Consider the following 24,009-nt stretch of genomic DNA (forward strand, 5'->3'; position numbering starts at 1 on the left):
CTTTCCGAGCCATTACTCACATTCCCTCCTACTCTACTCTTATTTCTCCAGCACCTTCCCCACTGGCTGTTTGCCACATTTTTGCCTACTCTTCCCTGCTCGCCCTCTTTCTGTCCCCTCATTCCCCCACGCACCCCCCCCCCAACTTGGCCCTTCATTACCTTCATCTGTTTTCCCGATTCTGGTCCATCTGTCTGTATCCTGCTGTTCACCTCCCCCTTTCTCCCCCACGGTCCATGCCTCACTCACTTCCACTCACACACAGGGTGCATCAGCCAGCCATCTGTGTCCCAGGAAGCTGGTGTCCACGATCAACCTGAAACGGCAAAACCTGACCCCTGTTCACACTGCCCTTCAGACCTTTGACGGGCCTGAAACCCCAGGGATATTCCCTAGTAGCGGGAAGAGGAAATGCTTCCTTTCTGGTGCCTCTGGGCATCCTCTCAGCAGACAGCCCCAGAAGTAAGGCTGTCAGCCCCCCGTTTCTTCCCCAAGCTTCCTCCTCCCTGGGAAGACACTAAATGGGACACGTCTGACTTATGTAGCTCCAAAAAAGCGAACCCATACCTCGTTTTCTTGCAGGATACTTTAGGGAAAAAACAAGGCCCGGCAGGAGACAGGCAGGGTCTCAGAGGTCTGACTCACTCACCTGTCTGGTTAAATCAAAACCCTTCCCCTCCCCTGGATTTACACAGCTTGGGTTCCCCCGTCCCACCAGAGATCTAGCCCCAGTGAAAAACCCTAGCATCCTGAGGCCACAAACACAGTCACAGAGTGGGACCTCTCCCTCTGGTGCAGACACGCTGCAACCTGGTCTTTGGCTATGTCTGTTCGGACCACGGCTCTCGACAGGTCACCAGCAGTCGTGTGACTCAGGGTGCGAGCTGCCCAACTTGCCTGGATACTCACGCTTTTCTCTCTCACGATAAAAATACACACGCACAAACACAAAATGAAGCAATGCACATCATTTTGTTGAAATATGTAAGGACAGTGATGGGCTTTAATACAGGGTATTTTCAGAGGTCCTGGAGCACACTAAATTAGTAAATGTTTTCCAGTCTCCACGATTTCAGGTTTATGTAATGTGGTCCCAGCCGACCTAAGAACCACCACACTTGGCACACTCAAGAAAGTGAGGCCCGTGTGCCTTTCGAACCAGCTGACTATCTGTTGGTCTGATAGATTATTCTGTTCACTATTCACTCAAAACATTAAATTCCATATTGAACATCCGTGTCTCAAATGTTAGGAAATCCTGTATCTAGAATCTAATAACTTCATTATCACAGCAATGGAACAAAATATTCATTTTAAAAAGTTTTATTTATTGAAAAGGTAGTACAGCCACAGAGCACAATTTTCAAAAGTTATGAAAGGACACAGAGGTGTCTCCCTCCCAATTCCATTCCCCCAGCCACCCACTTCCCCTGCCCTTTCCCAGAGGTAATCAGGGTTCGCAGCTTCTCATGGATCTTCCCAGAGAGAGTTGATTCATATATGCTCAATTACGTACTTGCAATTTGTTTTTATATGCGAACGGTAGCATATTATATTCATGATCCTGCGCCTTGCTTTTTGTACCTAATTGTGTTGGAGATCGTCCCACATCGCTACACAGATGATGTCCAAGTTCTCTTTATATATATGTATATATATAAATTTTTATATATTTCTACATATATATATACACACACACATACACACACATACACACACATACACACACACGCGCGCGTATTTTTTTTTTTTTTTCATTTTGTCTACCTAGGAGGTTTGCTGTATGAACATACCAGGATTTCGGGATCTAGACCCCTGTCATCTAGACAGCTTCCAACCTTTTGTTTTCGCAGTGCGCCCGTGAAGATCTCTGCGTGGTCATCATTTTGTACGTACGTGAGTATATACACTCCTAGAAGTGGAACTGTGGGCTCAAAAGCCATTGCCTTTGTGGTTTTCATTACTTTGGAATCATTATTTGAATAAGAGTTTTTCCTGGACTTGCTATTCCCCAGACGTTCATGTGGGGTAAGAAATGGGAGCCACATTCTAGGCAGGTAAGAGTTTTTCTTAAAACTGTCACCCCCACCCCAATTTGGTATTTCTTTTAGGTTTGACTTCTCCAGAGTCCGTAAACCGGGGAAGCTGTAGGGCTCTTCACAAGGAACACACCCTTCTTCTGCCCCAGCCCCTGTCAAGTGCTCCTCTCATGACTGCAGACGACTTTCTACAAATATGGCTTGTCTGAGTGATTCCTTGTCAAGGCCTCTGCCAGCCTCTCCTCAGACCCCAAATGGGTCTCAGAGACATCCTAACTCCCATCTGTCAATGCCCTCTGTTACCGTGGTGGATGTAGTTGGCCTTGCACTTGGGGGATATCCTGAACCTCAACTGGTGAGTCCTCACCAGTGCAGCCCCACGTGTGCAGCCCTGAGTGTTTGCTTCGAGATCTCCTGCCCTGGCGCGTGGTCCCCTCTGCCTCCGGCTGCGCTCTTGGCAGGGTTTCCGCTATCTCCTCCTCGTGGCAGATACAGAGATTACACTTCCGCTTTTGCTCCTTGTAGTGTCTGGATGAAGACTAAGATGAAAAGAGCCTGACTTTTACTCCCCATACTTAAACCAGAAATCAGAACGTACCTTTAAAACGTTAATTAGACAAAACTTTCCCTCAGTGAACCTTAACAGGCACCTTGGATCTACTCGTTAATGTGTGATGAGCTTTGACTTCCGGCTGTGGCCCTTCGTGTGGGCTTTCTTTCCCGTGTGTGTTCTCTGATGTACGATCAGGTTTGATTTTTGGGTAAAAGCCTTCCCACATTCTGCACACTTATAGGGTTTCTCTCCCGTATGAGTTCTCTGGTGTACAGTGAATGTGGATTTTTCTCTGAAGGCTTTGCCACACTCAGAACATGCGTAGGGTTTCTCTCCTGTGTGTGTTCGCTGATGTATTATGAGCTGGGACTTTTGGCTGAAAGCTTTCCAACATACGGGACATTCATAGGGTTTCTCTCCTGTGTGAATTCTCTGATGTATAATGAGCTTGGATTTTTCTCTGAAGGCTTTGCCACATTCATTACATTTATAGGGTTTTTCTTCTGTATGGGTTCTTTGATGTATAATGAGGTATGATTTCTGGGAAAATGCCTTTTCACATTCACTGCATTCATAGGGCTTCTCTCCTGTGTGACCCCTCTGGTGGAGCATGAGATAAGATTTCTGAGAGAATGCTTTCTCACATTCATTACATTCAAAAGGCTTCTCTCCTGAATGAGTTCGCTGATGTACACCAAGGTTGGATTTCTGGGTGAAGGTTTTCCCGCACACATCACATTCATAGGGTTTCTCTCCTGTATGAGTTCGCTGATGCACGATGAGGGTTGACTTCTCGTTGAAAGACTTCCCGCATTCGGCACATTTATGAGGTTTCTCCCCTGTATGAGTTCTTTGATGTATAACAAGAGTTGACTTATCACTGAAAGTTTTCTTACACTCGTTACATTCATGGGGTTTCTTTCCTGTATGAGTACTGTGATGTATAATTAGATCAAGCTTCTGTATGAAAGATTCCCCACATTTAGTGCATTCATAAGTTTTCTCGCCCGTGTGCGTTTTCTGATGGACAATGAGGTTTGACTTCTGAGTGAAGGCTTTTCCACATTCATTACACTCATAAGGTTTCTCTCCTGTGTGAGTCCTGTAATGTATGATGACGGTTGACTTTTCTCTGAAAGCTTTTCCACATTCTGGGCACTCAAAAGGTCGCTCTCCTGTATGACTTCTCAAGTGTATAATGAGCTGAGATTTTTGGCTAAAGGCTTTTCCACATTCAGTACATCCAAAGGGTTTCTCTCCGGTATGAGTTCTCCAATGTACAATGAGGTGTGACTTCTTGCTGAAGGTTTTCCTACACGCGGTGCATTCGAAGGGTTTCTCTCCATTTTTAATTCTCTCTTGTAGACTGAGCCCTTTCTTCCGCCTGAGGGCCTTCCCACACTCTTTATATCCATGGGGCTCTACTCCAGGAGTTGTTTTCTCATACTCTGTATGGAAGAATAACTTTGCACATCCACTATCATGTTTCTTTCCTACAGAGCTTCTGCTAAATAAGTCTAAACTATCCACCATATTATTTCCAAATGGCTCATATTTATGGGACCTTTGGATTGAAGCAACAAGGTTTGTATTCAGATGAAATGCATTTCCAAATTCATTATAGTCATGGCCAGTCTTGGTGATAATCGTTTTCTTGTCAGGGAATCCAACTTGCATCAACAGATAGCTATCTTGGTCATCCTGGTGCTGTCTCTCAATCTGTTCACCAATTTGACAGACTGCTTCTAGAAGGAAGTACAATAAACCATTTTTGTAACTTAACATTATATAATGAACCTTCTTTAAAGTGCCCTACCATATGAAAGCTGATACTATTATCTCATTTTATCTGAGTTCTAGAGAAGATCCTGACCATCAAATCCTGTTCTTTTACTAAACTCCCACCTGCTAGGCTTTTTGCTACCAAGAACAATCTTGCCCTGACATCTCAGTCTGTCTTACTTCTACTTTTACATCATCTCTGATTCCTGTCAACTCTGGGGACCTTATCAACCTATATCTTCATTTATCATATGAACTCTTAAGTGTCCAGGACTTATACAATTTCTAAGTAGAAATGCAACAGTGTGGTTAGTGGACTCAAATCTTAGACAATCCTGAATCCACATTCTTAGTCAATCAGAGAAAGATGCAGAATAATTAACCTTACAAAAACGAAGAAAAACTCAAAGATCTTTCCCCAATTTGGATTCATCCAAGCTTGCATTCACAGTTCAACCCCACCTTCTCCCGTCCACACTATTTTCACTAAAAACTATGACTCTATCAATGCCAAACCCTTCCTCATTTTCTATCACTCACATAGCCTAGTTTCCCATATTTTGCTATATTCAAAATCTAGATAACTTTCGGGTTGCCTGGGTGGCTCAGTGGGTTAAAGCCTCTGCCTTCAGCTCAGGTCATGATCTCAGGGTCTTGGGATCGAGCCCCGCATCAGGCTCTCTGCTCCACAGGGAGCCTGCTTCTTCCTCTCTCTCTGCCTGCCTCTCTGCCTACTTGTGATCTCTGTCAAATAAATAAATAAAATCTTAAAAAAAAACAACCCACAAAATCTAGATAACTTTCAAGAAGCAATTCTGTCTTTTCAAAGAAGCTTATTCTGATCTTCCTATATAACTAATTTCTGTTTTTTTCTAAAGTAGCTATCTGTCCCACTCATTTAGAAAGTTAAAGTTGCAAAGCTTCGCCTTAAATATACCATATTTCATCACCTGCAAGATGCACATTATTTCACATTTTAACACATTTCTTTTTTTTTTTTTAAAGATTTTTATTTATTTATTTGACAGAGAGAGATCACAAGTAGGCAGAGAGGCAGGCAGAGAGAGAGGAGGAAGCAGGCTCCCCACGGAGCAGAGAGCCTGATGTGGGGCTCGATCCCAGGACCCTGAGATCATGACCTGAGCCGAAGGCAGCGGCTTAATCCACTGAGCCACCCAGGCGCCCCACACATTTTAACACATTTCTGAACCCAGATGTACCTTATTATCAATGGCATGTCACCAATTAAGTGGTGGAAACTTTTCTTAGTGGCTATGTTTTAAAATCAATTGGATCTTGAAGTCAATAAAATATGGTAAATACTTTCTGCATCTACCGAAATCTTAATCATTTCTGTAGTTGACTTTTCACCTTTTCCTGAAATTTTGTATGAAAAATGGACAGAAAAGATGAAAGAGTATAAAAAACTACTCAGACTACCACTCAGACTTAACAGTGAAAACATTTACGATAGTAATACTGAATTTGAAAATGGACCATGTTCCTATGACATCCTTAGTATCATTAGCAAAAAACTCATTCTTAGGCATGAATATCAGACTCACAGAAGTTGTTTTTGCAAAATACATCTGATGGGGCCACCCAAGCTCCACCAAGTGTCACAACCAATGCTGCTACTACAATAGCAGCTACGCTGACTCAGAGCCACGGCACTACTCTGAAAAGAAATAACACATTTCACATGCTCTTGACCATTAAGTGAAAAAAGGTGAAGAAAACTGTGTAGTAGGCTACCGTATTTCTAAGGAAAGAAATCTATAAACACATACTTATACAGGCTCAACAGGTAAACAAGGGAAGAATACACCTTTACATTTTAATAAATGGTTACCTACAGAAGGAAGGGAGAGAATGAAATGCAAGGAAAGAAGCTGAACTTCTTTAAATATACCTTCTATTCTAGATTTGACTTTGGAACCAAGTCAGTATTTTATACATAAAATTTTGTGGGTTTTTTTTTTAAGATTTTATTTATTTATTTGACGGAGATCACAAGTAGGCAGAGAGGCAGGCAGAGAGAGAGAGGAGGAAGCAGGCTAACGCAAAACTGGATTTAAAAGGATCCCGTAATAATAATGTACCCTCATCTGTATTTCCAAACCACCATCACTGCAAAGTCTTGGTTCTCAATGGCACCAACGTGATTACCTCAGTTGATTCATACCACTATCGACAGCAGTCTCAGAAGAATACTAACTACATTACCATCAGATGTAAGATTAACAGAAACGTTTAACCCCAGAATTTGATTTGGAAATACCAATCTTTTTAAATGAAGGAGAAGTATCAATTTGAATACATGATGTATTTTCTCTTAAAAAACTTTTTTACTGGGCACCTGGATGGCTCAGGTCATGGATAAAGCCCTGCATTGGGCTTCCCTGCTCAGCAGGGAGTCTACTTGGCCCCCACCAAGCTCCTGCTCTCTCTCTCACTCACTCTCTCTCTCAAATAAAATCTTTTAAAAAATCGTTTTTACATGGTTCCTAGCTCTGTCAATTTTTATTTTTACTTTTTTTAGAGACTTTATTTAATTGAGATAGATTGAGAGAGAGCACAGGCAGAGGGAGAAGCAGGCTCCCCACTGAGCAGGGAGCCCAATGGGGGGCTCCATCCCAGGACTCCAGGACCATGACCTGAGGCGAAGGCAGACGCTTAATGACTGAGCCACCCGGGCATCTCTGTCAATTTTTAAAATGCCTAGAAGCAATTCACTAGCATCCAAACTGTGGTCTCAAAACACTATTTACCACCCCAAAAACCCAACCAACCAACCAAAAAAATCCAAAACAAACAAAAAACAGGGTTCCTTGGAGAAATGGCTCATTCCAGGCTAGAGATGAGAACTATATAAAATAAGCCTGGAACATCTTGTAATACCAGAAAGTTTCTGCTGGCCAGAGATAAGGCAGTCTGATTCATAATGAGGATACGGCAATGGATTAAAACACAAAATATTGATATTTTTTTTAAAAAGACCTATTAGGGGCGCCTGGGTGGCTCAATGGGTTAAGCCTCAGCCTTTGGCTCAGGTCATGATCTCAGGGTCCTGGGATTGAGCCCCGCATCGGGCTCCCTACTCAGTGGGGAGCCTGCTTCCACCACCACCCCCCCCCCCGCCTACTTGTGATCTCTCTCTCTCTCTCCCTCTCTGTCAAATAAATAAATAAATAAATCTTTTTAAAGAATTTTTAAAAAGACCTATTAGTCACCTTTTGAATGATGCCATAAAACCAACTCATTATTTTTTTTTAAAGATTTTCTTTATCTGACAGTGTGAGAGATCACAAGTAGGCAGAGAGGCAGGCAGAGAGAGGGGGAAGCAGGCTCCCCACCGAGGAGAGAGCCCAATGTGGGGCTCGATCCCAGGACCCCGAGATCACGACCTGAGCTGAAGGCAGAGACTTTAACCCACTGAGCCACCCAGGCGCCCCAAAACCAACTCATTATTTTTAAAACTGGTAAACAAACAGGAAAAAAAACGTATGTAACTGAAATGGAACTCCTGGAATGCACAATATAAGTAACAGATGAAAGAAAATCAGTCTTCTTTATGGAACTATTCCAGCTAATCAACAAAGAAGGCACGACAGAATATCACCATTTTGCAATATTAATGAACAGATGCAAGCAATGACCACCGAGAACTCATAACTACAACAGACAACCACGCATTACACGCCTCCTGATGAGAGGATGTCACGCCAGCTAGGAAGTGAACTTGCTTAAAGAAAAAAGAAATAAAACCCTGAATCTGGTCAAACTTCAAAATCTAACCATCAATTTACAAGAAAAAAATAAGGCACAGAGGAATATGTTAAGTAGGGTACTTAGCAAAGTCCAGAACGTGGGAAACTAAAAGACAAATTAACCAGTTACTTAAAAGGGGGAAGGAGATAGCTGGGAATCGTTTGTATGTTATGAGAAACGAGTACGCAAGGAGTTGTGAGAACCCTCCGCCTGCAGATCCTCATTTCTCAATACCATCCTCCACTAAAAGGGATCAGAAATCCTTGGAGAATCTGCTGATTCTAGGTCTGAAACAGGGCAAATACAGTGTGAACCTGGAACATATTTCTGTGCTAGAAAGTGCTCAGAGAAGGATGGGGTCATGTTAAGAGACGGAGGAGCCAGCCCGAAGGGACTCCTACTGGACAAACTGAGGACAATTTGAACATCAAAATGAGTAACGACAGAAGACATTAGTGCATTATAACATCCTGAAAAATAAAACTTTGAGTCCATACCAATACTAAAATGCACTCATTAAAGGGACAGGGTAAGAGAAGAGTGCCAACTTATAAACGGAGAAGGAATGATAGAAAATTCCCCCTTCTTCCAAACATCTTATAAATTGATTCAGGCAAGAATCTTCTGTGGGTGATAAAACCACTCAGTAAAAATTTTTGAAAACAGGATATTAATCATTTGGCAGCTCCACAAAATGTTAAACATATGGTTTAACAATCCCACTCCTATGTCCATATTCAAAAGGAATGAGAACATTCATCTCCACAAAAAATTCTACACGAATGTTCACAGCAGCTTTCTAATGGCCAAAAAGTGGGAACAGTCTAAATATCCATCAGCAGATAAATGAACAGAAGTGGTGTGATCCAGACAACAGAGTATCATCCTACCATAAAACGGAATAAAGTCCTAACACACGCTACCCCGTGGAGGGACCTGGAAACCATGCCGAGTGAAAGAAACCAGACACGAAAGGCCACATTTTGTATGGTTCCATTTACGTGAAATCTCCAGGACAGGAAAAAGCATAGAGGCAGAAATTGGTTGCCAGGGGATGGGGGAAGAAGGAAATAGAGACTGACTGATGAGGGGTAAGGGCTTCTTTCTGGGGTGATGATAATGTTCTAGAATTAGATAATGGTGATGGTTTCCTACCTTGGCGAATATACTAAAAACCGCTGCATTTGTATCCATCAGAGAGAGTGAAGTTTGTGGTCTGGGAATTCTCTCTCAATAAAGCTATTTTTAAACAAAGATAATCAAGATGTTTTAGGAGAGCAAACCTGATAGGATTATCTAGACTGGATGGAAACAGGTAGCTCAGGCAGGCGTCAGGACAGTAGTGCCGAGGCCTGAGACTCAGGGGGCCCTGGCTTCAGATAAGGCAGTGAGAAGCGAGACTGGGAGAGGGCGTGGGGCAGGACCGGCACTTACAAGACACTTAGCCACTGGGAGAAAAAGCTGTGCAGAAACTCTGGGGTGAGCACCAACTTAAGGGGAGTGGTCTAGTAGGTGTGGGACAGGGGCAAGTGGTGTCAGTCCTATGTCTGAGGTATTCATGTCCCTGTCCAACAAGATCAAAGGGTCACAGCGCTTCTCCAGACATTCCTGAAAGCTCTTTCAGATGTCTTTGCCCCTGGCTGACAATCGCCCCTGGCTGACAAGCTGGCACCCCCTGTCCCCGTCATCTTGAGTCGATCCCACTCACCTGGAAAGCTCCAGAAGGAGATTTTTGTTTCTCCCAGGCATGGCTCTTTGACCTCCAACTTGAGGATGAGGTCTGGTTTGGTCCCCTGCGGTCCTGCTAATGAGAAATGACAGTGATACCTCCTGGGGTCTTCAGAGAGCCTCTGAGAAAGATGGCGGTGGGGTCTGGGGCGTGGGAGACCCGCTCACTTGACACAATGGTCCAGTGGTCAAGTCGAACCATTCCACCTGGGTTTTGAGTTCACAAACACCCTGTGAGGAAACTTCGATCCCTGGAACTCAACATCTGAGGTTTCAAGCAGTTCAGAGACCTGACAAGTTTTCCAGAACTAGCAAGGAAAGGCCCTCTATCAGACGCAATAGTCATGAGCAGCAAAATGACCTGAGGAGGCCATTCTTACCCACAGAGACCAGGTTGCTGTACGTCTCCAGCATCACTTCTCGGTACAGAGTCTTCTGTGGAGGGTTCAAGTACTGCCACTCCTCCGGGGTGAAATCCACAGCCACATCCTCGAATGTCACGAGTCCCTGTAATTGCACATTCCTTGTACTCCAAAATACTGACCACTGGGTGAGGAGGATGAAATGCAGGGAACTGCTGACTGGGTTCCCAGTTCGTGATGATGACTTAATACCGGACGCCTGCTTTGTTGGGAAATCACAAGCCCCAGCAGAAAGACTGATCCATCGAGTATATGGACTGTTCCACAAGTATACAGAATGCATGTTAAACGATGTGGTATTTGCACAAGGAAAGACAGTCCAGTAGGACTAAAAAGAGAATCCAAATGCCCTCTGGACACCTGAGTTATGACAAAGTTGACATGGCAAGGCATGGGGGGGATGAACTTTTCAAATAAATGTGGACGGATTACTGGGTATCTATGGGGGGAAATCACCTTTAGCCACTAACTCACCATACTCAAGAATCCGCTACAGAGGAATTGTAAATCTAATGTGAATGATAACACAAGGAGGTACCTAGGAAACAGGACAGGAAAATGTTTTCATGGTCTTGGTGGAGGGAAAGAATTCCGAAACAAGATGTGGAAAGTGCTACTCATGAAGGAAAAGATTTGTACATGTTACAAGATTAAAAGTACAACAGTCAGGGAAATACAAATCAAAACCACAATGAGATAGACACCACCTCACACCTGTCAGAATGGCTAAAATTAAGAACACACAAAACAACAGGTGTTGGCGAGGATGTGGAGAAAGGGTAGTGGGGATGCAAGCTGGGGCAACCACTCTGGAAAACAGTATGGAGGTTCCTCAAAAACTTTAAAATAGAGCTACCCTATAATCCAGCAACTCTGCTACTAGCTATTTACCCAAAGGATTCAAAGATACTGACTTGAGGGGCACCTGGGGGGCTCAGTCGGTTAAGCGTTTGCCTTTGGCTCAGGTTGTGATCCCAGAGTCCTGGGATGGAGCCCCGCATCGGCTCCCTGCTCTGCAGGAAGTCTGCTTCTTCCTCCCCCACTACCCCTGCTTGTGTTCCCTTTCTTGCTGTCTCTCTCTGTCAAATAAATAAAATCTTAAAAAAAAAAAAGATACTGACTTGAAGGGACACGTGCACCCAATGTTTACAGCACCATTTATCAACAACAGCCAAATTATGAAAAAAGAGCCCAGTGTCCATCGACTGATGAATGGATAAAGAAGATGTGTTATATATCTACAATGGACTAGTACTCAGCCATAAAAAAGAGCAAAATCTTGCCATTTGCAATGTGGATGGAGATAGAGAGTATTATGCTAAGTGAAATAAGTTCGTCAAAGAAAAATAAATACCGTATGACTTCACTCATATGTGGAATTTAAGAAACAGAATGAATGAGGAAAGGGGAAAACAAAAGAGAAAAAGAGTCAAGCCAAGAAACACTCTTGTCTGTAGAGAACAAAGTGATGGTTGCCAGAAGGGAGGGGATGGGGGATGGGTGAAACAGGTGAAGGGGATTAAGGAGGACGCTTGTCATGATGAGCACTGGGTGTTGTATGGAAGTGTTGAGTCACTATACTGTATGCCTGAAACTAATAATACACTGTATCTTAACTAGCTGCAATTTAAATAAAGACAGAACAGTAAAAAGGCAAGCCTGAAATGGGGAGATTATCTGCAACATTCAACTTTGATAAAGGGATCTTCTCTGGTGCACATAAAACCCCTGCACATCAAGAAGAAAAACAACACCAAAAAGCCGAGAAGAGATGTGAATGTGTACTTCACTAAAAACAGGATCCAAATGGCCGATGAACATAAGAAAATGTACTCCACCCAATTAGCACTCAGGTAAATGAAAATTTAAGCCATGCTGAGACATTCCTGTGCCCCGACTAGAAAGGTTATAATGAAGCAGCCTAAAATAGCATAAGACTGTGGTGAAATGAGAACTCCCACAGTTAGCAGGAATAAATACCGGCAGAGCTGCTTGGGGAAGTTGTTGAACGGTGTTTACTGAAGTTAGTGATTTGCATGCGGTATGACGCAGCAATTCCTCTAGGTACACAGCTTCAAGAAAATCATGCACACGTGCTCTAGAAAACGAGTGCAGGGATGTTCACAGAAGCCCTACTTCTAAAACTGAATCAGGGGAAAAAATCAGATGTCCCTCAACACCACAAAGGGAAACTGTGGCAGTCATTCAACGGGATCTTGTGTGGTGATGAAAATAAATGAACTACAAACTGTGTAACACAGATGAATCACAAAACAGATGTACCGAAGAGCAGAAGAATCTAGACACAAGAGTATATACTACACAATTCTATTTATATAGAGAGTAAGAGCACAGGCAAGGCTAATCCATGATGTTAAAAGTCAGGCAAGGGCACCTGGGTGGCTCAGTTGTTAAGCGTCTGCCTTTGGCTCAGGTCATGATCTCAGTGTCCTGGGACTGAGTCCACATCAGGCTCCCTGCTCGGCGGGAAGCCTGTTTCTCCCTCTCTCACTCTCCCTACTTGTGTTCCCTCTCTCAGTGTCTCCCTCTGTCAAATAAATAAATAAATAAATCCTAAAAAAAAATAAAAGTCAGGCGAGTGATTACCTTTGTGGGTGGTTCTGGTTGGGAGAGGGCATGAGTGGGGGTCCTCGTCCTCTTCTAATCTTGACCTGGGCGGTGACTAGACAAGTATATTCACTCTGTGATAATGCACCAAGCTGTACACTTATAAACTGCATTTCATGTATAATTAAATGTACTTTATACTTTATACTTAGAAATTATTTTTTAAATATTTTATTTATTTATTTGACAAACAGAGATCACAAGTAGGCAGAGAGGTAGGCAGAGAGAGAGGAAGGGAGGCAGACTCCCTGCTGGGTAGAGAGGGCTCAATCCCAGGACCCTGGGATCATGACCTTAGCTGAAGGCAGAGGCTTTAACCCACTGAGCCACCCCGGCGCCCCCAAAATTATTTTCAACAGAAGTGCAAAGGTTTAAACAAAAAATGGGAGTTCGCATTTCAACAAATGGTGCTGGAACAATTGGATATACGTATGCAAAAACAAAATATTCCAATAAATATCTCCAACATATAAAAAACTCAAAACACAAAACAGATCACAGACCTAAATGTGAAATCTAAACCTATAAAATTTCTAGAAGATACAGGAGAGGCACCTGGGTGGCTCAGTCAGTTGAGCATCCAATTCTTGATCTCTGCTCAGGTCTTGATTTCAGGGTCATGCGTCCAAGCCCTGTGTTGGGGCTTTAAAAAAAATACACTCACACAAGGAGAAAATCTTTTTAACCTTAGGTTAGTCAAATATTTCTTAGATGGGAGAGTGAAATTCAAGAGACACTGTTAAAAGAAGAAAAAGCCACAGAATGAAAGAAAATATTTACAAATCACATTCTGGTAAAAAAAAAAACAAAACTGTATTGAGAATATATAAAGAGCTCTCAAAACTAAAAAAAAAAAAAGGCAAAAGAAAGATATTAAACCAAAGAAAATATACAAGTCACAAATAAGCACACAGAAAGATATTTAACACATCATTAGTCCTGAAGAAAGTGCAAATGAAAACCACAATGGGAGTTCCAGACAGCCCTGTGAGAAGACCATGAAATCACCTCCTTCCGCAGACACGACAAACTTATAGCTCTATATAGAGTAATTTTCCTCTAAAAAGGACCTGAGAACTAGATGAACAGCAGCACCTCCACAACAAAAGACAAAGAGACACAATGAGAAGGCCAGGAGAGGCAGTGACAGAACCTCACGTGGGACCCTACACCAGGAGTGGTGACCCCACAATTGGAAGAGATCACAAAAATATGGTACTCTACTCAAAGAGTAAAGGGACTGTGGCCCACATCAGCACCCCCGACCCTGGGGCCTGCACCAGAAAGCCCCCCAAAATGTTTGGTTTTGAAAGTCAATGGGGATTAAGGCCAGGAGAATCAGGGAATGTAGGGAACAAAGAGATCCCTTGAAGAGATTCTTCAAGGGCTCTCGTGCAAAACCTACCCACCCTGATATCCAGTGCAGAAGCAACAGACTGAAAAGCGCCTAGACCATAAAGGAGAGAGACACACTGACTAATTTTCAAGCAGCTGCCACAGAGACAGAACTTACAAGGATTTTGTCTGAGAAAGGACATGCTGACCAACAACATTTTTGCAATCTCATCCTAATTTGCTGGTGACAAAGCCGACAGGCACCATTCTGGGCGCCTACCAACCAGAGGGCATGTTCTGCCCATCCCACACTGTAACGGGGCTCGGTTAGCCCCCCACACACCCTGCAAGGCATCTGAGCCACAACAGAGCTGGGTGAGCAAACCCAGCACCATGCGACCCTCACAGAGACCAAGTCATGGGGAGGACAGGTGAGCACCCCAAGCCCCACTGTCCTTGCTCAGTGGCCAAGATGCCAGCAGGCCCGGTCAGTGCCCTGAGCCGCACCTTCCCACACAGTGGCTAAGCTGCACATGGACAGGGTGAATGCCCTAAGCCCTGCCCTCCCCATGCAGAGACCAGGCCACAAGGAAAGGGAAAGCAGCTTGCATCCCACTCTCCCCTTGCAGCAGCCCAACCACAACAGAGCTGGGCTCAAGGGCCCTGAGCCCTGCCCTCCCCACACAGCAGCCGTGGCCCCTTCACAGCCGGCATGCATGTGCAGCCCACACAAGGGACACCCACAGAGTGCCAGGCTCTGGTGGCCAAGGGAGACTTTTGGGCCACACAGAACATTTCCTACACAAGACTGCTCCTTCAAGACCGAGGGAGGTAGCTGTTTCACCTAATACGTATAGACAAACACAGAGAAACAAGCAAAATGAGGAGACAGAGGAATATTCTCCAAACCAAAGGCGGCAGCAAACCCTCAGAAAAAGACCTTAATGAAATAGAGACAGGGAGACTCCCTGATACAGAATCCAAAGTAATGGTCATAAAGATGCTCACTGATCTCAGGAGAAGAAAGGACAAACACAATAAGAACTTCAAAAAAGGGCGCCTGGGTGGCTCAGTGGGTTAAGCCGCTGCCTTCGGCTCTAGTCATGATCTCGGGGTCCTGGGATCGAATCCCGCATCGGGCTCTCAGCTCGGCAGGGAGCCTGCTTCCCTCTCTCTCTCTCTCTGCCTAGTTGTGATTTCTGTCAAATAAATAAATAAAATCTTTAAAAAAAAAAAAGAACTTCAAAAAAGAGGGACACCTGGGTGGCTCAGTCAGTTAAGCATCTGCCTTCAGCTCAGGTCATGATCTCAGGGTCCCTGGATCGAGCATCAGGCTCCCTGCTAAGTGGGAAGTCTGCTTCTCTCTCTCCCTCTGCCTTCTCCCTCTGCTCGTGTTCTCTGTCACAAATAAAATCTTTTTTTTAAAAAAGAACTTCAACAAAAAGAAAAAAATATGTGGGTACCTAGGTGGAACAGTAGGTTAAGTGTCTGTGTTCAGCTCAGGCCATGATCTCAGGGTCCTGGGATTGAGCCCTGTGTCGGGGTCCCTGATGGGCAGGGAGTCTGCTTCTCTCTCTCCCTTGGCCTCTTCCCCCCACTCATGCATACTGTCTCTCTCTAATAAATGTATTTTGGGAAAAAAAAGAAAAATACGTAAGTACCAAACAGAAGTTATAACTAAACTGAAAAACGCACAAGAAGGGTTCAAAAGCAGAAGAGATTATATAGAAGCACAAATCAGAGAAGCAATGGAAAACATACAGAAAGAGCATCAAAGAGATAAAAAAGAACTAAAAGAGTAAGGATACCTTAAGAGACCACTGGCACAACATTAAACAGAATAATAGCATTATAGGAGTTCCAGAAGATAGGAGAGAAAGGATCAGAAAATTATTTGATGGGGCGCCTGAGTGGCTCAGTGGGTTAAAGCCTCTGCCTTCAGCTTGGGTCATGATCCCAGGGTTCTGGGATCGAGCCCCGCATCGGGCTCTCTGCTCAGCAGGGAGACTGCTTCCTCCTCTCTCTCTGCCTGCCTCTCTGCTTACTTGTGATCTCTGTCAAATAAATAAATAAAATCTTAAAAAAAAAAAAAAGAAAATTATTTGATGAAATGGCTGAAAACCTCCCTAACCTGGGGAAGGATACAGACATCTGTTTCAGGAGTTCAAAATCAGATGAACCCAAAGGGAAAACACTCCAAGACACATTATAATTATAATGGTTAAAGTTGGGGCGCCTGGGTGGTTCAGTGGGTTAAGCCTCTGCCTTCGGCTCAGGTCATGATCTCAGGGTCCTGGGATGGAACCCTGCATCGGGCTCTCTGCTCGGTGGGGAGCCTGCTTCCCCCCCGTCTCTGCCTTCCTCTCTGCCTACTTGTGATCTCTGTCAAATAAATAAAATCTTTTTAAAAAATAGTTAAAGATAAGGATACAGAGAAAATCTTAAAAGCAGAAAGAGAAAAGCCAAGTATTACAAAGGAAATGCCAGAAGTCTGTCAGATTTTTCAGCAGAAACATTTAGACCAGAAGGGAGTGGGATGACATATTCAAAGTGTGGAAAGGGAAAAAAATGCCAGCCAGGAATTCTCTACCCAGCAAGGTTATCATTCAGAATTGAAGGACAAATTAAGAGTTTTTCAGATAAGCAAAATCTTAAAAACAGAGCTCATCACCACTAAACTGGCCTTATAAGAAATGTTACAGGGATTTCTCTAAGCTATGAAGAAAAGGCACTAATTAATATTTAAAGGGGGGCACCTGGGTGGCTCATTTGGTTAGGCATCCAACTCTTGATTTCAGCTCAGGTCGTGATCTTGGGGTCCTGGGATCAAGCCCCATGTCTGGCTCTACTCTGAGCAGGGAGTGTGTGTGATGGCGCTCTCTCTCTGCCCCTCCTCTCTTGTTCTCTCCCCCCACCAATAAATAAATCTTTAAAAATAATAATGACAAAATAAACATACAAAAGTAAAACTCCCACTTGAAAAGGTAAGTAAAAATTAAAGACAGCGGATCAACCACTTATAAAGCCAAGTATGAAGGGCAAAAAACAGAAATAGTAAAATTAACTGACAGTAAAATAATTAGGGGCACCTGGCTGGCTCAGTCAGTAGAATATTTGATTCTTCATCTTGGGGTTGTGAATTCAAGCCCCACGGTGTGTGCAGAGATTACTTAAAAATAAAATTAAAAAATAATTAAGGGATACATGAAATAAAAAGATACAAAATGTATCATCAAAAATCAAAAATTTGGGGGAAAGAGTAAAAATATAAAGCTTTGCTTTTGAATGTGTTCAAAATTAAACAACCGTCTACTTAAAAATGACTGTTACATACATGTTATATGTGAACCTAACAGTACCCATGAAGAAAAAAATTTCAGTAAATACATAGATAGGAATCTAAACATAACACTGAAGAAAATAAACCACAAATGAAGAAAGAGAAGAAGAAACAAAGAAGAACTACAAAACAGCCAGAAAACAATTAACAAAATGACAGTAAGTACATACCTATCAATAATTAAATGTAAATGGACTAAATGTTCCAATCAAAAGACATAGGGTAGGTGATTGGGGAAAAAAACCCTTTTATATGCTGCCTACAAAAGACTCACTTCAAACCTAAAGACATGCACAGACTGAAAGTAAAGGGAAAAAAACCCTTTTATATGCTGCCTACAAAAGACTCACTTCAAACCTAAAGACATGCACAGACTGAAAGTAAAGGGATGAAAAAGGATATTTCATTTAATGGAAATGAAAAGAGACCTGGGGGTAGCAATACTTGTATCAGACAAATTGGACTTTAAAACAAAGAACATAACGAAAGACAAAGAGGAGTACTACTCAATGATAAAGGGGTTGATCCAACAAGAGGATATGGAATTTGTAAACATCTATGCACTGAACATAGGAGTGTCTAAATACATGTAACAAATATTAACAAAAATAAACAGAAATAGACAGCAATACGGTAATAGTTAAGGGCTACAACACCTCACTTACATGAATGGATAGATTATCCACACAGAAAATCAGTGAGAAAACACTGGCCTTACACAATATATTAGACTAGATGAATCTAATAGATATATACAGAACACCCCATCTAAAAACAGGAGAATACACATTCTTGAATGCACAGAGAACATTCTCCAGGATGGACCACATGTTAGATCACAAAACCAGTCTGACAATATGCTATTAAACAACCAATCAAGAAATTGAAAAGAAATCAAAAAGTAACATGGGAGTGCCTGGGTGGCTCATTCAGTTAAGTGTCCAACTCTTGGTTTCAGCTCAGGTCATGATTTCAGGGTCTCGTGACTAGGCCTCAAGTCAGGCTCTGAGCTCAGTGGGGAATGTTTGGGATTCTCTCCCTCTCTCCCTGCCTCTCCCCCCACTTGCTCATGTGCTCACACGCGCGCTCTCTCTCTCTAAAACAAGTAAATAAAAATCTTTTAAAAAAGAGAGACAACATGACACAAATGAAATGGAAACACAATGTTCCAAAATCTTCGGGACAGAGCAAAAGCAATTCTGAGAGAGACGTTCATAGCAATAAAGGCCTACCTCCAGGAAACAAGAAAAACATCAAATAAACAATCTGTCTTAACACTCAAGGAAATAAAGAAAGAAGAACAAAGCCCAAAGTTAGTAGAAAAAGGGAAAGAATAAAGATTAGAATGGAAATAAATGAAATAGAGACTAAAAGCACAATAAAAAACATCAATGAAAAAGAGCTGGTTCTTTGAAAAGATAAACAAAATCAACAAACTTTTAGCCAGACTCAAGAAAAAAAAGAGCCCAAATAAATAAAATCAGAAACAAATAAGGGAGAAATTACAACCAATACCATAGAAATACAAAGGATTGGGGGCACCTGGGTGGCTCAGTGGTTAAAACCTCTACCTTCAGCTCAGGTCATGATCCCAGGATCCTGGGATCGAGCCCCGCATCGGGCTCCCTGTTTGGCAGGGAGCCTGCTTCCCCCCCGCCACCCTCTGTCTGCCTCTCTGCCTATTTGTGATCTTTGTCTGTCAAATAAATAAATATTTAAAAAAAAAGAAATACAAAAATTGTAAGAGAATACTATCAACAACTATACATCAACAAATTAGACAACCTAGAAAAAAATGGATAAACTCCTAGAAACATATAATCTTCCAAGACTGAATCATGAAGAACCAGAAAATCTGAAGACCAATTACTAAGAATGAAACTGAATCGTAACCAAAAAACTCCCAAAGAACAAAAGTCCAGGTCAAGTTGGCTTCCTCAAATTACTCCAATTCTTAAAGAAGAAGGAACACTTCCAAACTCATTATACAAAGCCAGCATACCCTGATCCCAAAACCAAGACACTACAAAGAAAATTACAGGCCAATATCCCTGATAAACCTAGATGCAAAAGTCCTCAACTAAATATTAGCAAACCGAATTCAATAAAACATTAAAAGGTTCACATCCCATGACCAAGTAATTAATTCCACTTGGAATTAATGGTTTAACATCCACAAATCAATCAATGAGATACACCAAAAGCACTGACAAAATTTAACATTCATTGATGATAAAAACTCTCAACAAAGTGGGTATACAGAGAAGGTATGTCAATACAATAAAGGCCATATATGACAAACTCACACCTAGTATCATACTCAAGAGTGAAAAGGTGAAAGAAAGCCTTTCCTCTAAGATCAGAAACAACATAAGGATGTACACTCACCACTTTTATTCAACACAGTACTTGAAGTCCTACCCATAGTAATTATGCAGAAAAAAAAGAAAGAAAAAAGGCATCTAAATGGGAAGAAGGAAAACTGTCACTATTTGCAGATGACATAATATTATATTAAAAAAAACCTTAAAGACTCCACCAAAAAACTATTGGAATAAATTCAGTAAAGTTGCAGGACACAAAATTAATACACAGAAATCTGTTGTGTATCTATACACTAACACCAAAACTATCAGAAAGAGATTTTTTTAAAAATCAGATTTACAAGTACATCAAAAAAAATCTAAAATACCTGGGAATAAATTTAACCAAGGACATGAAAGACATTTATTCTGAAAACCATGAACCACTGATGTAAGAAACCGAAGATGACACCAATGGATAATATTGTGTAAATGCTGTGGTTAAAGCAATCTACAGATTTAACACAATCCCTATCAAAATACCACAGGAATTTTTTCACAGAACTGTAACAAATAATACCAAAATTTATATGGAACGACAAAACATCTCCAATAGACAAAGCAATCTTGAGAAAGAACAAAGCTAGATATCATGCTCCTTGATTTTCAACTATACTCCAAAGCTACAGTAATCAAAACAGTATGGTACTCGGACAAAAACAAACACATAGCTCAATGGAACAAAACAGAGAACCCAGAAATAAACCCATGCTTCTGTGGTCAATTTATCTAAAACAAAGGAGGCAACAATATAACAATGGAGAAAAGCCAGTGTCTTAAAGACATGGGTGCTAGGAAAAGTGGGCAGCTGCGTGCAGAAGAATGAAACCGGACCACTTTCATACACATATCTAAGAACAAGCTCGGGGCCCGGGGAACGTAGTGGGGAGATTATTCACTCTTCTTGGAGTGCACGCCTGAGAGACAGCCCTCATGGAGACATCTCCCCCAGGAACAAAGAAGTTGGCCAGCGCCACTTCCATTCCTCAAACCTCAGCATACACGGAGCCATCTGTGGGAAGCAGCACACATGACACTGGCTACCTAACTTGCTCACACAAAGCCTCACGCCCCTGCACGCAAGTGGAACAGCCCTGCTCAGTCCCAGCATGGCGGGCCCTTCCCCCCGTAGACCAGCAGAAACCCCTGTTCACACCACATCACCTGACCAGGGAGTCCTCTCTTCAGGGCCTCAGTTCCAGTGAGGTTGGTGACAGGTCTCATTTAACAAGCAGACCACAGCACATCTAGTTCAAATTTGTCACATTCAGGCCGGGGACCAAGCACTGCCCACAGCAGGCAAGACGAGCCTCTGCAGGTGATTTTATTTTTTAAGAGCGGCCAGCACACGACAGCTGAGCAAACACAGGAGACACTCTGTGTCTGTGGGCATTACATGGCCCCTTCATTACTTTCAGAAGCAGGAGACACAAACGGCTTCTCTAACACAGAGAAAAGGGCAGAGACTTAGATAAAATGTGAAGACAGAGGAAACTATCCTAAATGAAAGAACAAGGCCACAGTCAGAGATCTAACCGAAACAGATGTAAGTCACATGCCTCATGGAGAATTTAAAGCAGTCATCATAAGGATACACACTGGGCTTGATAGAAGAATAGAAGACATCAGTGAGACGCTTGCCAAAGAGAAAAAAAATTAAAATAGAATCAATCAGGGGTGCCTGGGTGGCTCCGAAGGTTAAGCGTCTGCCTTTGGTTTGACTCTCAGCTCATGTCTTGATCTCAGAGTCATTAATTCAAGCCCCACATTGGGGCGTCAACTTAAAAAAAAAAAAAAAAAAGAATTGACCAAAGATGAAAAGGACAATAAAGATTAGAAACATGACTGATGTAACAAACAGCAGGCTAAAAGAAGAAAAGGAATGAATTAGTGACCTAAAACACAAAGTAATGGAAAGTATGTAATGAAGATGAAGAGAGAGAGAAATTATGCAACACGAGAATAAACTTAGGAAACTCAATGACTCCATCAAACATTACATTTGTATTATAGGAGTCCCAGAAGAAGGAGAGAAAGGGGGGGGGCAGAAAATAATAGCTAAAAACTTCCCTAATCTGGGGATGGAAACATACATCTAGAGCCACAAAGCACAGAGAACTCCCATCAAAATCAACAAAAGCAGGCCAACACAAAGACATATTGTAATTAAGTCTGTGAAATATGCTGATAAAGAAAAAATCTAAAAAGCAGTAAAATAAAAGAAGTCCTTAATGGCACCCAACTGGCTCATTCAGTAGAGCATGTGAGTCCTTATCTCAGGATTGTGGGTTTGAGCCCCACGCTGGGTATAGAGATGACTTAAAAAATAAAATCTTAAAAAAAAATTAGTCCTTGGAGCACTTGGGTGGCTCAGTCATTAAATGTCTGCCTTTGGCTCGGGTCCTGATCCCAGGGTCCTGGGATCAAGCCCCGTGTCAGGCTCCCTGCTCTGCGGGAAGCCTGCTTCTCCCTCTCCCACTCTCCCTGCTTGTGTTCCCTCTCCCACTGTCTCTCCCGGTCAAATTAATAAAATAAAATCTTTAAAAAAGTTAGTCCTTAATGTACAAGGTTAAGGTCCATAAGGCTAGCTGCAGATTTATCAAAACAAACTTGGCAAGTCAGCAGGGAGTGGCACGATCTACTCCAAGTGCTGACTGGAAAACTCTGCAGCCAAGAGTACTCTATGAAGCAAGGCTAGCATTTGGAATAGAATGAGAGATAACAAGTGTCCCAGACAAACAAAATCTCAGGGAGTCCATGACCACCAAACCAGCCCTACAAGAAGTATTAAAGGGGACTCTGGAAAGGAAAGACCAAAAGTGACAAAGGCAAGAAAGGAACAGAGAAAATCTCCAGAAATAACAAGACAAGAAATAAAATGGCAATAAATGCATATCTATCAATAATTGCTCTGACTGTAAATGGACTAAATGTGCCAATCCAAAGACACAGGGTGTCAGAATGGATTAAAAAAAAAACAAACAAACAAGACCCTTCTATATGTCGCCTATAAGAGATTCATTTTATTTTATTTTTTATTTTTTTAAGTAATCTCTACACCCAGCGTGGGGCTCAAACTCACAACCCTGACATCAAAAGTCACATGGCCGCTGTCTGAGCTAACCAGGCACTCCACCCAAGAGAATCATATTACACTTCAAGACATCCACAGATTGAAAGTGAAGGGACAGAGAAACAATTATCATGCAAATGGATGTCAAAAGAAAGCCAGAGTAACTACATATATTGGACAAACCAGACTTTCAAACAGACTGCAACAAGAGACAAAGAAGTGCGCTGTATTAAAATAAAAGGGACAATCCAACAAGAAGATATAAAAATTGAAAGTATTTATGCACCCAACCTGGGAGTCCCCAAATATATAAAACAATTAATAAAAAACATAAAAAAACTAACTGATAACAATACAAAATGGTAGAAGATAGTAACACCCCACCACTTACATCAAGGGACAGAAAATAAACAAGGAAACAACAGCTTTGAATGACACAGTGGACCAGATGGACTTACAGATAGATTCAGAACATTCTATCCTAAAACAGTGAAATACATTCTTTTCAAGTAAACACAGGACATTCTCCAGAATAAATCACAGATTAGGTCACAAAAACAGGTCTTAACAAATACAAAAAGACTAAAGTCACACCATGCACCTTCTCTGACCACAGCGTTATGAAACTTGAAGTCAACTACAAGAAAAAATCTGGAAGGACCTCAAACACGTGGAGGTTAAACAATATGCTACCAAACAGTGAATGGGTGAACCAGGAAATCAAAGAAGAAATTAAAAAATACATGGAAACAAGTGAAAATTAAAACATGATGGTCCAAAACCTTGGGACACAGCAAAAGCAGACCTAAGAAGGAAGTATATACCAATACAGGCCTACCTCAAGAAGCAAGAAAAAAATCTCAACTAACAATCTAACATTACAACTAAAGGAACTAGGTAAAAAACAACAAATGAAGCCCAAAGCCAGCAGAAAGAAGGAAAGAATAAAGATTAGAGGAGAAATAAATGATACTG

The 24,009-nt window shown here is 42.1% G+C and overlaps 1 protein-coding gene across 20 annotated transcripts in view; it reads right to left on the reverse strand.

Annotated features, from left to right (window-relative positions):
* Window positions 1-1,353: 1,353 nt before the first annotated feature.
* Window positions 1,354-24,009, reverse strand: part of ZNF182 (zinc finger protein 182) — a 47,714-nt gene continuing 25,058 nt past the window's right edge. For 19 of the 20 annotated variants that reach the window (XM_045995695.1, XM_045995693.1, XM_045995700.1 and 16 more), the window contains 3 exons: window positions 10,254-10,380; window positions 9,854-9,949; window positions 1,354-4,337 (listed from right to left, as the gene is read on the reverse strand). In XM_045995695.1, coding sequence (XP_045851651.1) covers window positions 2,704-4,337; window positions 9,854-9,949; window positions 10,254-10,380 — 1,857 coding nt within the window. In that variant the 3' untranslated portion in view covers window positions 1,354-2,703. The remainder of the gene's footprint in view (window positions 4,338-9,853; window positions 9,950-10,253; window positions 10,381-24,009) is intronic. The other variant, XM_045995703.1, reaches the window with a different exon arrangement.

Source organism: Meles meles, chromosome X (genome assembly GCF_922984935.1).
Source record: "Meles meles chromosome X, mMelMel3.1 paternal haplotype, whole genome shotgun sequence".
NCBI lineage: Eukaryota > Metazoa > Chordata > Mammalia > Carnivora > Mustelidae > Meles > Meles meles.